This window comes from Macaca nemestrina, chromosome 15 (genome assembly GCF_043159975.1).
Source record: "Macaca nemestrina isolate mMacNem1 chromosome 15, mMacNem.hap1, whole genome shotgun sequence".
Taxonomy (NCBI): Eukaryota; Metazoa; Chordata; class Mammalia; order Primates; family Cercopithecidae; genus Macaca; species Macaca nemestrina.
In genome coordinates, this window is record NC_092139.1 from 106,135,259 (window position 1) to 106,148,282 (window position 13,024).

The following is a 13,024-nucleotide window of genomic DNA, read 5'->3' on the forward strand; positions in this document are numbered from 1 at the left end:
TTGGAGGGTTATTAATATAAAAGGTTTATTGGTATTATCAAATCAGAGAGTAAAATCTCTTTCATACTTGTGGTCTTTTTCACTTTCCATGCAGACATCCACTATCTGGAGGATGTTGTGGTTGGCACTCAACTCCAGATTGCCTACGTTGATCTGGGTGTAATCACGAAGGAAATCCTCTGCAAGCTGTCTTACTTCTTTTGGCCAGGTTGCGCTCCACATCAACGTCTGCCTATCAGGCTATCAAAAAAGGAAAGGCTTTCTTTCAGGCTAAGGAGCTTGGACAAATGGCATAAAGACTGCTTATTATTAGTTTTACGCACCCTGATTTGGTCAACAATTTTACGGATCTGGGGTTCAAATCCCATATCAAGCATTCTGTCAGCTTCATCCAACACAAGGTAAGTACATCGGCGAAGATTTGTCTTTCCTGACTCCAGGAAATCTATCAGACGTCCAGGAGTGGCTATGCAGATCTCAACACCTGTAAAACAAAACCAATGATCCAGCAAATCAGCTAGGTGCAGTGCTCACACCTGTATTCCAGCACTTCGGGAAGTGGAGGCGCGAAGATAGCTTGAGGCCGGGAGTTCACAACCAGCCTGGTCAACATAGCAAGACCCCGACTCTACAAAAACGCAGCAGCACCAGCCCTGGTGGCTGTACTCAATGCTGCAGAGAAGCTAAATTTTAACAAAGTACCTGCAAAACCATGATGTCGGGATTTATGTACAATCACCAAATCCTCACAAAGTTTCCAGTCATGTTGAACTTTCTCTCTCAAAATAGTTATTTTGGTCACGTGAGAATTTCTAAGCTGCTGAAATTCTCAGTTTTTCACAAGAACCCACTTTTTTCTCCAATTTCATCCACAGGAATTGGTAAAGATAAACTAACAATTCTTTTACACGATATTATTTTATTACCTCTTTCCAAGTCTCGAATCTGGGGACCTTTAGGAGCACCTCCATAAATACAAGTACTCTTCAATCTAGAACATTTGCCATAGTCATCGGCCACCTGCTGTACTTGCTGGGCAAGCTCTCTGGTAGGAGCCAGAACTAGACACTGAAATCAACAAAAAGACATTTGAGACCCCACCCAAGGTTTAAAAACAAACAAAAAAACCAAAAATCTTTGTTGTCTAATCTAGTACATTAAAAGTGATGGGGTGAAGATCAGAAGGAGGGAATATTAGTACAATGGAATGTAGAAAAAATTATTAGAACTTCATATTTAGCATTTGGAATGATACTGGTATCCTCGTCACTTTTACTATGACACATTATCAAATCATTATAGTTTATATGTACTTTTAAGTGCGTATACAGATTGTATTACCTGATTTTAAGTATACAATTCTCATTTACAGGTTGAGCATCCTAAACCCGAAAAACCAAAATGTTCCAGCATTACTTTGAGAATCATATTGGTCCTCAAAATTTGGATTTGTTTTGTTTTGTCTCACTCTATCGCCCAGGCTGGAGGGCAGTGGTGCAATGTCAACTCATTGTAACCTCTGCCTCCTGGGTTCAAATGATTCTCCTGCGCCTCAGTCTCCTGAGTAGCTGGGACTGAAGGCATGCGCCACCACGCCCAGCTAATTATTGTATTTTTGTAGAGATGGGGTTTCCCCATGTTGGCCAGGCTAGTCTCGAATTCCTGACCTCACGTGATCTGCCCACTTTGGCCTCCCAAAGTGCTGGGATTACAGGTGTGAGCCACTGTGCCTGGCCTAAAATTTGAAATTTTGGATGGTCAACCTGACTTAAACTAGAAGTCATAAAACTGGCAGAAGGACACATTCCTGACCTCTAGTTTAAGCACTTCACCAGGGAGATAAGGCAAAAACAATGAAAATTTACATGTAATCTGACAAAACTGTGTACAATCTGGCCAAATAATACAAAAATCAAGGTATCATATACCAAATTATGAAACTTGCTTTGTATACTGATCCATTAGATATTAATAATGCTGTCAGACATATACTATATATTATATAAAGTACTGCATTATTTCTTTTTGTGAATATCTTGAGACATACTGTACACGTTCATAAATACATACGACAAATGCAAGCTTAATTCTTAAAGTTAAAAAGTAGGCCGGGCGTGGTGGCTCACACCTGTAATCCCATTATTTTGGGAGGCCGAGGCAGGATCACCTGAAGTCAGGAGTTCGAGACCAGTCTGGCCAACACGGTGAAACCCCGTCTCTACTAAAAAAACAAAAATTAGCCGCGTGTGGTGGCACATGCCTGTAATCCCAGCTACTTGGGAAGCTGAGACAGGATAATCGCTTGAACCTGGGAGGCAGAGGTTGCAATGAGCTGAGATTGTGCCAACAATGTACTCCAGCGTGGGCAACCAAGAGCAAAACTCCGTCTCAAAAGAAAGAAAAAAAAAAAGTACACATTCAATGCCAGGCGTGGTGGCTCCCAGCACCCTGGGGAGGCCGAGGCAGGTAGATCACCTGAAGTCAACAGTTCCAGACCAGCCTGGCCAACATGGCGAAACCCTATCTCTACTAAAAATATAAACATTAGCTGGGCGTGGTGGTGTACACTGTAATCCCAGCTACTCAGGAGGCTGAGGCAGGAGAATGGCTTAAACCTGGGAGGCAGAGGTTGCAGTGAGCTGAGATCTTGCCACTGTACTCCAGCCTGGGCTACAGAGTGAGACTATGTCGCCCAAAAAAAAAAAAAAAGCTGGATGCAGTGGCTCATGCCCGTAATTCCAGCAATTTGGGAGGCTGAGGCAGGCTGATCACCTGAGGTCAGGAGTTTGAGACCAGCCTAACCAACATGGAGAAATCCATCTCTAGTAAAAACACAAAATTAGCTGGGCATGGTGGCACATGCCAGTAATCCCAGCTACTCAGGAGGCTGAGGCAGGAGAATCGCTTGAACCCAGGAGGTGGAGGTTGCGGTGAGCCAAGATCACGCCATTGCACTCCAACTGGGCAACAAGAGCGAAACTCCAAACAAACAAACAAACAAAAAAACACCCAGAAAACACTTGACTTTACTGCACAGTAAGTGCCCATATAGCATGCATAGTTTCTTTAGGAGTAAGACTTTGGTTCAAATGTAAGCTCAGCTATTCAACTGCTGAGTGATCTTGGGTAAGTCATTTAACTGCAAGTAAGATGAGAATGAAACCATTTCCATGTATGGAGGGTGTGGTGAAGAGTACAAATGGATAATGTAAAGCACCATGCCTAAATAGTTGCTAAATTGTAGTTTTTCTTAGAATTACAAAGAAACTGAAACACACTTACGATTGGGCCATCTCCCCTTTCCAAGTATGGCTGGTGGTTAATATGAACAATCGCAGGCAGGAGATACTGTGGAGGAGGGAAAGAATGACAACCTTATACTTAGAAGTACAATCTTACTAAGATACTTAATATTATCTTAGTAATTACTGAATTAATGCATAAATAGGAAAGTGAAAAATAGAACTCACCATTGCTGCATACAGCAGGCGATGCAAATTTGAACATAAAATGCTTTCATATATTTAATACCTAAAATAGTACCTATACTATCTGAACAGCATTTCTATGAAGAACTCAACAACGCATGATAATCAGAATAGCAAAATAAGTTACCACAATATCAAGGATCTTCTCTTGCTCATACATACCGCCAACGTCTTCCCAGAGCCAGTCTGAGCAATGCCCACCATATCCCGGCCACTAAGAGCCAACGGAAATCCCTGGCACTGAATTGGAGTTGGTTCTGTAAAGTGCTGATCCATCAACACATCCATTACATATTCTGTAAGAGAATTTTATTTTACACATTTTATTGTGTTTAAGGGCACAAACCAAGAGAGTTTTTAAAAAAACTTTTAAGCTCACTAAAGTAAGATTTACCCAGCTTCATCTCTCCAAAGTGTTTTCTTTATCTACTGGATCTCCGACTAGCTTACCGTAAAGCTGCTCTGGGCCAGGCTAGGTGGCTCACGCTTGTAATCCTAGCACTTTGGGAGGCTGAGGCCAGTGGAGGTCAGGAGTTGACCAGCCTGGTCAACATGGTGAAACCCTGTCTCTCCTAAAAATACAAAAATTAGCCAGGAGTGGTGGCGGGCGCTTGTAAACCCAGCTACTCGGGAAGGTGAAGCAGAATCGCATGAACCCAGGAGGTGGAGGAGGCAGTGAGCTGAGATCACGCCACTGCACTTCAAACTGGGTGACAAAGTTGTGACTCCGTTTAAAAAAAAAAAAAAAAAGCTGCTATAATAGTCTACCTCTCTCAGAAATTTGAAAAACCGTTACCCTAAAGCATCTAACAGGACATGGGAACATGGTAGTCATTTATTGTTTACCAAATTCACATCATGTCCAGCTAGAAAGCAATTTCATTCTGCTGTTTTCTAAAAGGCAGAGGGCAAAACCCTAGAAAAAGATAAAAACCTTAAAAAAAAAAAATTCTCAGTCTAAATACAAGAACAAAAGAACTGATGACCATAAAACCATAAAACAATCTCTTGTCCTTTCAACAAAACCCCAAGCCTGGCTCAAAGAGTTTAACCTAATACCCATGTCTCCCATTCAACCCAATTTAACAAATTAAGGCTCTAGACTGAAGAATACTTACGTGGGAAGTTAGCATGATGGAAGGCAAACACAGGTTTAGGACAAACATCTCCCCCTCTCACTGTAATCTCTTTCTTTCGGCGTAGCTCATCAACCTCATACTACGGAAAAAAAATTAAATAACACAAGTTAGTAAACTAGTTACTCTAAACATTCAGAATTTATGTTCCAAGCTAGCTGAGCAATTATCCAGTCCACAGCTACGATGGCAAATGTTTAATAGTTTACATGGTACTTTTATGTGTATCACTTTAATTTTGCAAGTTAATTAACGACGTAGGTGATTAAGAGTTCCACTTTCTTTTTTTTTTTTTGAGACGGAGTCTGGCACTGCCCCCCAGGCTGGAGTGCAGTGGCGCAATCTCGGCTCATTACAAGCTCCGCCTCCTGGGTTCACGCCATTCTCCTGCCTCAGCCTCCGGAGTAGCTGGGACTACAGGCGCCCGCCACTGTGCCTGGCTAATTTTTTGTATTTTTAGTAGAGACGGGGTTTCACCGTGGTCTCGATCTCCTGACCTTGTGATCCGCCCGCCTCGGCCTCCCAAAGTGCTGGGATTACAGGCGTGAGCCACCACGCCCGGCCAAGAGTTCCACTTTCTACAGAAGAAAACAGGTAAGTAACTTGCCCAAGGTCAGAACGAGGAGGAAAAAAGTGGAACTTGGACCCAAGTACTCTTTCCATTACACTTTCTTCTGAAAGAGTAACCATTTCACGTGTAGAGTCCAAAAAACAATGATAAAGAGGTACAAGAATAGACAATGTTGGCTGGGCACGGTGGCTCCCACCTATAATCCCAGCACTTTGGAAGGCTGAGGTGGGTGGATCACTTGAGGTCAGGAGTTTGAGACCAGCCTGGCCAACATGGTGAAACCCCGCCTCTACTGAAAAAAAACAAAAAAATAAAAATAAAATTAGACAGGCGTGGTGGCACGCGTCTGTAATCCCAGCTACTCGGGAGGCTAAGGCAGGGGAATTGCTTGAACCTGGGAGGCAGAGGTTGCAGCAAGCCAAGATCATGCCACAGCACTCTAGCCTGTGGAACACAGCGAGACTTCATCTCAAAAAAAAAAAAAGACAAGGCCAATATATATTTTTCACTAGCAGATGAAAAGACATGACCTAACATACAGTAGTTTCAATCATATATAATAAACAGATTAATAAGTATTATCAACAAATGAGAACAAATTCAATGCATATTGAAACTGGTCCCCTTTTATGAGTATTGGGGTCTTAGTTAAGAATGTAAGAAAGGCCGGGCGCAGTGGCTCACACCTGTAATCCCAGCACTTTGGGAGGCAGAGGTGGGTGGATCACTAGGTGATCGTGAGATGGAGACCAGTCTGACCAATATGGTGAAACCCTGTCTCTCGCACTCCAGCCTGGGTGACAGAGCAAGATTCTGTCTCCAAAAAAAAAAAAAAAAAAAAAAAAAAAAAAAAAAAAGGCTGGGCGTGTGTAATCCCAGCACTTTGAGAGGCCATGGCAGGTTAATCGCCTGAGGTCCAAGGTCTGGAGTTCGAGACCAGCCTGCCCAACATAGCAAAACTCCGTCTCTACTAAAACTACAAAAAGTTAGCCAGGCATGGTGGCGGGTGCCTGTAATCCCAGCTACTCGTGAGGCAGCAGGATCACTTGAACGCACGAGGCGGAGGTTGCAGTGAGCCAAGATCATGCCATTGTAGTCTAGCCTGGGCAACAAGAGTGAAACTGTCTCAAAAAAAAAAAAAAAAAAAAAAAAAAAATCATCTGGGTGCAGTGGCTCATGCCTGTAATCCCAGCACTTTGAAAAGCTGAGGCGGGTAGTTTGCTTGAGATAGGGAGTTCGAGACCAGCCCGGGGAACATGGCAAAACCCAGTCTCTACAAAAAGGAAAAAAAAAATTAACCAAGTTTTTTGTAAGAAAAATACCACCACAAGCCGGGCGCGGTGGCTCAAGCCTGTAATCCCAGCACTTTGGGAGGCCGAGACGGGCGAATCACGAGTTCAGGAGATCGAGACCATCCTGGCTAACACGGTGAAACCCCGTCTCTACTAAAAATACAAAAAAAAATTAGCCGGGCGAGATGGCGGGCGCCTGTACTCCCAGCTACTCCGGAGGCTGAGGCAGGAGAATGGCGTGAACCCGGGAGGCGGGGCTTGCAGTGAGCTGAGATCCGGCCACTGCACTCCAGCCTGGGCAACAGAGCCAGACTCCGTCTCAAAAAAAAAAAAAAAAAAAAAAAGAAAAATACCACCACACTGGAATAAAATGTAAAACAGCAACAGTAGCGTATGAATAAACTCTAACCAATGTATCTACTTGGTTCAATAATCTGTACATTAAAATACACATGTAAGCTTACTGGTGTCAGTCTTGCTACTTCCGGATGTTCCACATAAAAATTTTTCTCAAACTTGGGGAGCTCACTCAAATCCCACTTTTTTTTACGCAAACGCTCCCCAGGATTACCAAATTTCTTCGGGGGAAGGCCACCACCACCTCTTGCTCCAAATCTAGGAACAACAGAATTTTTAGTTAGTTCATCAGTATTTTCAAAGCAATGTATCGTACATGCCATAAAAACATTCAAAAAGGATGGAGTTCTAAGGATACTACCAGCCTACCTCCAAAAAGACCATTTTATTTACTCCTATTTAAAGGTATGGAGAACTGTGTAAAACTTCCTTTACTACCCAACAATACTGTTTTATGAGTATGTCTACAATAGGTGAAAAATTAAAAACTCCTTTATTGAGAGAAACACATCCTAGGGATTACAATCACAGATTCTGGATCCAGACATGGTTTTGAGTTTTGATTCTGCCACTTACTAATTTGAAGCTAATTATTTAACTTCTACACACCTTAGTTTCCTATGCAAAGCAGAAATAATACCACCTATTTCAGAGGCTGCTGAGAAAATGACCTAATAATGTGCAATGTGCTATAAAACTATCTGGCATAGCCAGCACCCAGTACAATTTAGCATCATTTCATTCAACAAATAGTTATTAGGTACCAAGTTATTAGGAACCAAGTGTGTATCAGTTACTGTTTTAAGTGGTACTGTGCTGGAGTTACTAAATAAAACAGAAACAAGTCTCTGCTCTTGGGTAACAGACATGCAGGCAAAGGATGACATTAGTTTAAGTTTCAATTAAAGGCAAGATTGTGGACAAGCAGGAAAATATACTCCAAGCAAGTCCCTCAATCTTAGAATAGCTTCTTGGGCCCACTCCTCCGTGTGATAAGCACTCCACTTGTCTGCTAATCTGCAAAGCAAAACTGGGTCCTGGAAAGGACTTGGTAGACTGGTCTTCATATTTAGCTTACGCTAATAAAAGAGCTGAGCCTGCCGGGGTCAGTGGCTCACGCCTGTAATCCCAGCACTCTGGGAAGCGGAGGCCGGCGGATCACTTGAGGTCAGGAACTTGAGATCAGCCTGGCCAACATGGTGAAAACCCATCTCTTACTAAAAACACAAAAAAGTAGCTGGGCGTCGCGGCGCACGCCTGTAATCCCTAGCTACTTGGGAGGCTGAGGCGGGAGAACTGCTGGAACTCGGGAGGTGGAGGTTGCAGTAAGCTGAGATGGCACCACAGCACTCCAGCCTGGTAGATAGAGAGAGGCTCCGTCAAGACAGACAGACAGAAAGACAGGAAAGAAAGGAAGACAGAAAAAGACAGAAAGAAAAGAAAAAAAAAAAAAGAAAAAAAAAAAGAGCTGAACATAGATTTATGACCCTTCCTTCTTTGGTCTCTACTTTTACCTTCTATCTCCTTCTTGTTCCCAAATGCAGAAAAAAAAAAAAAAAAAACACTAACAAGACTTACTTAAGGCTTTACTTACTTTTTTGCAGGAAAAAAAAAACACTAACAAGACTTACTTAAGGCTTTAACACTCAACTAATTACTTAAGATCAACTTCTGGCTTTTTATAAAACTTTCACAACAGACAAGCCCAAGGGGAATACAAATATGACCACTGGCCAAAGCTAAAATTTAAGAAATCACAAGCTACTTTTCCTAGAAGAATCTTAACGCTAAGATGGCCTTCATTTTCCCTATTTCTTTATTGTGAAGTACAGGTCTTCAGCATACACAAACTGTATAGCCATTTCTTTACTCAGTTTCTTTACTCCGTGTAAAATATTGTACTGAATTTAGTTTCCTTTTCCCACTCTAAGCCACTTGTAACTTCATCTTATATAAAGTTCCACTTTATCATTGATAGGCAAGTAGGTGTATTATTCTACAGGGCATCATTTCCTGAAATTCAAAGCCTTTAGAAGTCTGGTTTAACCAGCTAGACATTCCTCTAAAAACACACGTAACAAAAATTGATGGCAGGAGATTTTATTGGGATCACTGGATACCTACACTCAACAGGCAGAACTTGGCTAATTCCATTTATACCACTACTGAGTAAGACAAATTAAGAATCAGAACAGGAAGAGCACACAGCATAGGGATCATCTTTAATATGATCCTCAGCTTAAGGCTCATTACTGAACAGACCAAAAGGCCACCTCAATTGCCACTCCCAACACACTTGCAAATGAAGCAGATAAATAAGGTACTTTTCAAGAGGTAGAAAGTCTTTGGATTATCACTCTTGCAAATTATAAAATACTTCATTGTTACTGCTGCACTGCAATGCTACCCAAACCCTACTGATTTAGGAAAAACTAAAACTTTTGAAAGATTCCTGTTAAGGCTTTAAACTGATGATTATCATTTATGTATTTTTTTTTCCTCTCTCCTTATTTTCCTGGCTATTTATTCAAGACATACTAATCTACACTAAACATATTAATTTGAAACATGGGGTTCTTGGAAAATATGCCGTCTTCCATGTTTATAATTAATGCTGACATAATTAACGACCTCAAAATTCAAGAAAATCTCTTACTTTTGAGCTTATCCATACCATCTTTAAATACGCACATCATACTCTCTGGTACACTATGCTGCTCAAATGTTTTTATCCAGTCAGTAATAAGTTTAATTTGGCTTTGCAAAAAAAAAAATTCACCTTTGAAGATTCATATATTAACATTAAAAACCACATATTAACATTCATATATTAAACATTAAAAACCATCACATGTACAATGCATATCATTTTTGCATCACACACGTGAAACACATGAACTGACCTCACCTATTCCTTTTTCAAAGTAACCACCACTTCAACTGTGTAGCATTCATTTAAGAGTAAAACAGCAATTCAAATAATCAAGAACATTTCTTGGGAAAGGGAGAGTTGTGACAAAGATCTTATGAAAGAAGGCCAGTTCGTTTGAAATTTTTAAAAAATGTCATCTGAGACAAAGAGTTAAAGTATGGATCAGTAATTCACTTTTTTCCTTTCAAATAACTTATTAAAGCATATATATGGTGAAAGGAAATACTAAACCAAACAGCCATGGTAAAGAAACAGAACACTATTAGTACCTTGTACCCCCTTTATGTGCCTATTTCAAGTTTACAACTTTCACCCTAATAACCACTACCTTGAATTTTGTTAACCATTCCCTTTCCTGTCATATTTGTACATATCCTTAAATGTGTCACCCTACCACAACTTGCTTTTTAACTCAACATGTCTGTGACTTATCCACATTAATCCAAGTTCTTTTCTCTTTTTCACGGCTGATTAAATTGTATTCAATTGCACGAATACCCACAATTTATGGAGACATTTGAGTTATTTCCAATATCCTGTTAGCAGGAATGCTGGTATATAAACTTTTCTGTACAAGGATCCTGAGGCACGTGTGCAAGGATTTCTCTAGGCATTACAGTCTAGGGTGTAAAGCTTAGGGAGGAATTACTGGGCTGTTTTCAATTTTCCTAGATAATCTTAAATTCTTTTTCTAAGTGGTTGTACTGAAATTCACTTCTAAACTCAGCAATACTGTCAAACACAAGCAAACATTCCATCTCTCGTCCTTTAAACAATGAGATCAAATATTTTCCTTCCTAATAAGGTATAAATCAAAATAATTTTGTAAAAACTGGTAACTGAAGTGCTTGTGACTAGTAAATCCAGTAGTTGTGCATCTGAACCACGAAAGACAAAAACGTTTGGGGAAAGTATGGTTAACAGAGTGCCTACTACAGCGAGACTATTACATCCATTATCTCTTAATTCCTGACAACACACCAAAGTAAAGGCAATTATTATCACCTTCCTCAGAGGAAACAAGCTCACAAAAGTTACGGATCTTGACCAAGGTCACACACACATATAAAAGTGGCGTCACATTACTCTTTTTGGAAGCAGGGAGTGGGCAATCGGAGTTTCGCTCTGCTGCCCAGGCTGGAGTGCAGTGGCGCTATCTCCACTCACTGCAACCTCTGCCTCCCGAGTTCAAGCGATTCTCGTGCCTCAGCCTCCCGAGCAGCTGGGATTACAGATATGCGCCACCAAGCCAGGTTAATTTTGTATTTTCAGTAGAGACAGGGTTTCTCCATGTTGGCCAGGCTGGTCTCGAACTCCCGACCTCTGGTGATCCGCCCGCCTCGGCCTCCCAAGGTGTTGAGATTACGGGCCTGAGGCCTGCGCCCGGCCCACAATACCAAGAACTTTCTAGCGAGGCAGAATAGTTGATGCTGCAGTCCAATTAGAGAAAAAACGCCGAAATATTAAAACTAAATTAACGACCCAAAAAAAATCCTTCCCCCAAACACGGTCATTTAGATGGCAAGCAACTCCATTGCTTTACATCCCAATGCATTTCCTTCGACTTAAAATACGACTGAAGAGGATTAAAACCTATTTTTAAAAATGAGAAGCTGGTCTTTTCGTCTCGTGTCTTAAACAGTGAACTCTGGGGAGAGAACGTCAAGGCTGCCATTTCGTGTAAAGCTTTCCTGGGCTGAAATCTTCTCTTAGGAAGATCCGTGTTTTTCCAGATGAACGCCGAGGCCTGAAGACATCAAACGGCCCGCTCCAAGCGGCCAGGCCCGAGAGCCGGGACGCCAGGCGAGGCGCCTAAGCCCGGGCCGGGGCTGCTGCGGCCAGGCCGCCCCTCCCGATCCCCCGCGGGGCTGAGACGAGGCCGGGCCGCGCCACGACTGCCTTTCGCAAAGAGAGGCCCAGCGTCGCCAAGCCGCCGCCCTCCTTGGGTCCCGAGTGACCCTGGAGCCGAGGCCCGCGCACGAAACCGCTGTCTGGCCTCGAGTCGCCTCGCCTCCCGGGGTCAGGAGCAGGACTCCCAGGCCCGCAGTCCGCTGGGCCTCCCCAGAAAGCAACTCCCCCACCCCCACCCCCACGCCAGGCCGCTCCTCTCCTCCCCCACCCTTACCCTCCACGGTCACGATCCCGGTCCCGGTCCCCAAAGCCTCCTCCGCGCATGGTCCCAAAAGGATAGAGATCTGGGAGCGGGGCACGGATGGCCGGGCTCGGGAGGGCCTGCGGCTCCGGTCTGGTGACGACCGATGGCGGCGGCGCCTCCGCTGTTGGGGCGGCGGCAGGCGCAGCGCTCTCTCGCTCCGACGCGCTGTCTCCCGTCGCAGACGCCACCGTCGCCGCCTCTCTCGTCGGAGACGGGAGCAAAACACAGAGAATCGGGGCTACAAAGCCGGCGGGCAGGTTTGGCTACGCTCAAACCGGGCAGTGCCGCGGTTTAGGCGTCTCCTTCCTTCCCAGCGACTGCACAAAATGGCGGCCGCAGCTGAGTCGGCTCCAACTTAACGCTACGTACGCCGGAGACGATACGTAAACAGCGTCTCGGAATAGCCCGAGGGCTCCGCGGGGAACTACGGGTATTCTTGGAAGCGCTTTACGTCAGTTGCGACGATCGGCGTATTTTGCGGTCTGTACAAGAAAAACAAAGTACGGAGCGAGCGTAGAGTTCTCGCGCCACCTGAACTAGAACGTGGGGTGCGGTGGGAGGAAGCGCCTCTGGTGCGACGTAACATTCTTTGCGTCGTTAGCCGGCCCGCTGTTGCGAAGATGCGCAGTATGCGTAACGCATTCTGTTTAGAGAATAGAGGATTTTGCCTGATTCCGATCTCGGGACAGACCCCGCGGCCGGCTTGTGGAAGTTGCTTTGCAGAGACAATAACCGTCCTCCATATTGTTATCAAGTTTCAGGGCCTCCTGGTGCCAGAAGTCGGGAGGGTCTTAAGTTCCCTGGCTGGCCTTCCTACATAGGGCCGGCAGCCCTCTCGCCCCGCAGCCCTCGGCCCGCTGAGAATGGCGGCGGGCCCCGGCGCCATTTCCTTTCCGTTGCCTCTCGCTGTTCTGTCTCCGGCAGCCATGATGGATGCGCCGTGTCCCTTTCTTTCGGGAGTTTATGAGGTGGCGATGTCCGCTCCAGGTTAAAGGGTCCTCAGCTACACTTGGTTCACACCGAGGTGCATTTTCTGAACCGTGTATTTTCACCGTCTCTGGCCGAGCACAGATGTTGCTAATACAGAAACAAA

The 13,024-nt window shown here is 43.9% G+C and overlaps 1 protein-coding gene across 2 annotated transcripts in view; it reads right to left on the minus strand.

Moving 5' to 3' along the window:
• Window positions 1-12,263, minus strand: part of LOC105464447 (DEAD-box helicase 17) — a 23,297-nt gene extending 11,034 nt beyond the window's left edge. For both annotated transcript variants that reach the window (XM_011712369.3, XM_011712368.2), the window contains exons 1-8: window positions 11,902-12,263; window positions 6,952-7,102; window positions 4,607-4,706; window positions 3,651-3,784; window positions 3,283-3,348; window positions 927-1,068; window positions 324-484; window positions 68-240 (exon numbers count right to left, since the gene is read on the minus strand). In XM_011712369.3, coding sequence (XP_011710671.1) covers window positions 68-240; window positions 324-484; window positions 927-1,068; window positions 3,283-3,348; window positions 3,651-3,784; window positions 4,607-4,706; window positions 6,952-7,102; window positions 11,902-11,951 — 977 coding nt within the window. In that variant the 5' untranslated portion in view covers window positions 11,952-12,263. The remainder of the gene's footprint in view (window positions 1-67; window positions 241-323; window positions 485-926; window positions 1,069-3,282; window positions 3,349-3,650; window positions 3,785-4,606; window positions 4,707-6,951; window positions 7,103-11,901) is intronic.
• Window positions 12,264-13,024: the final 761 nt, after the last annotated feature.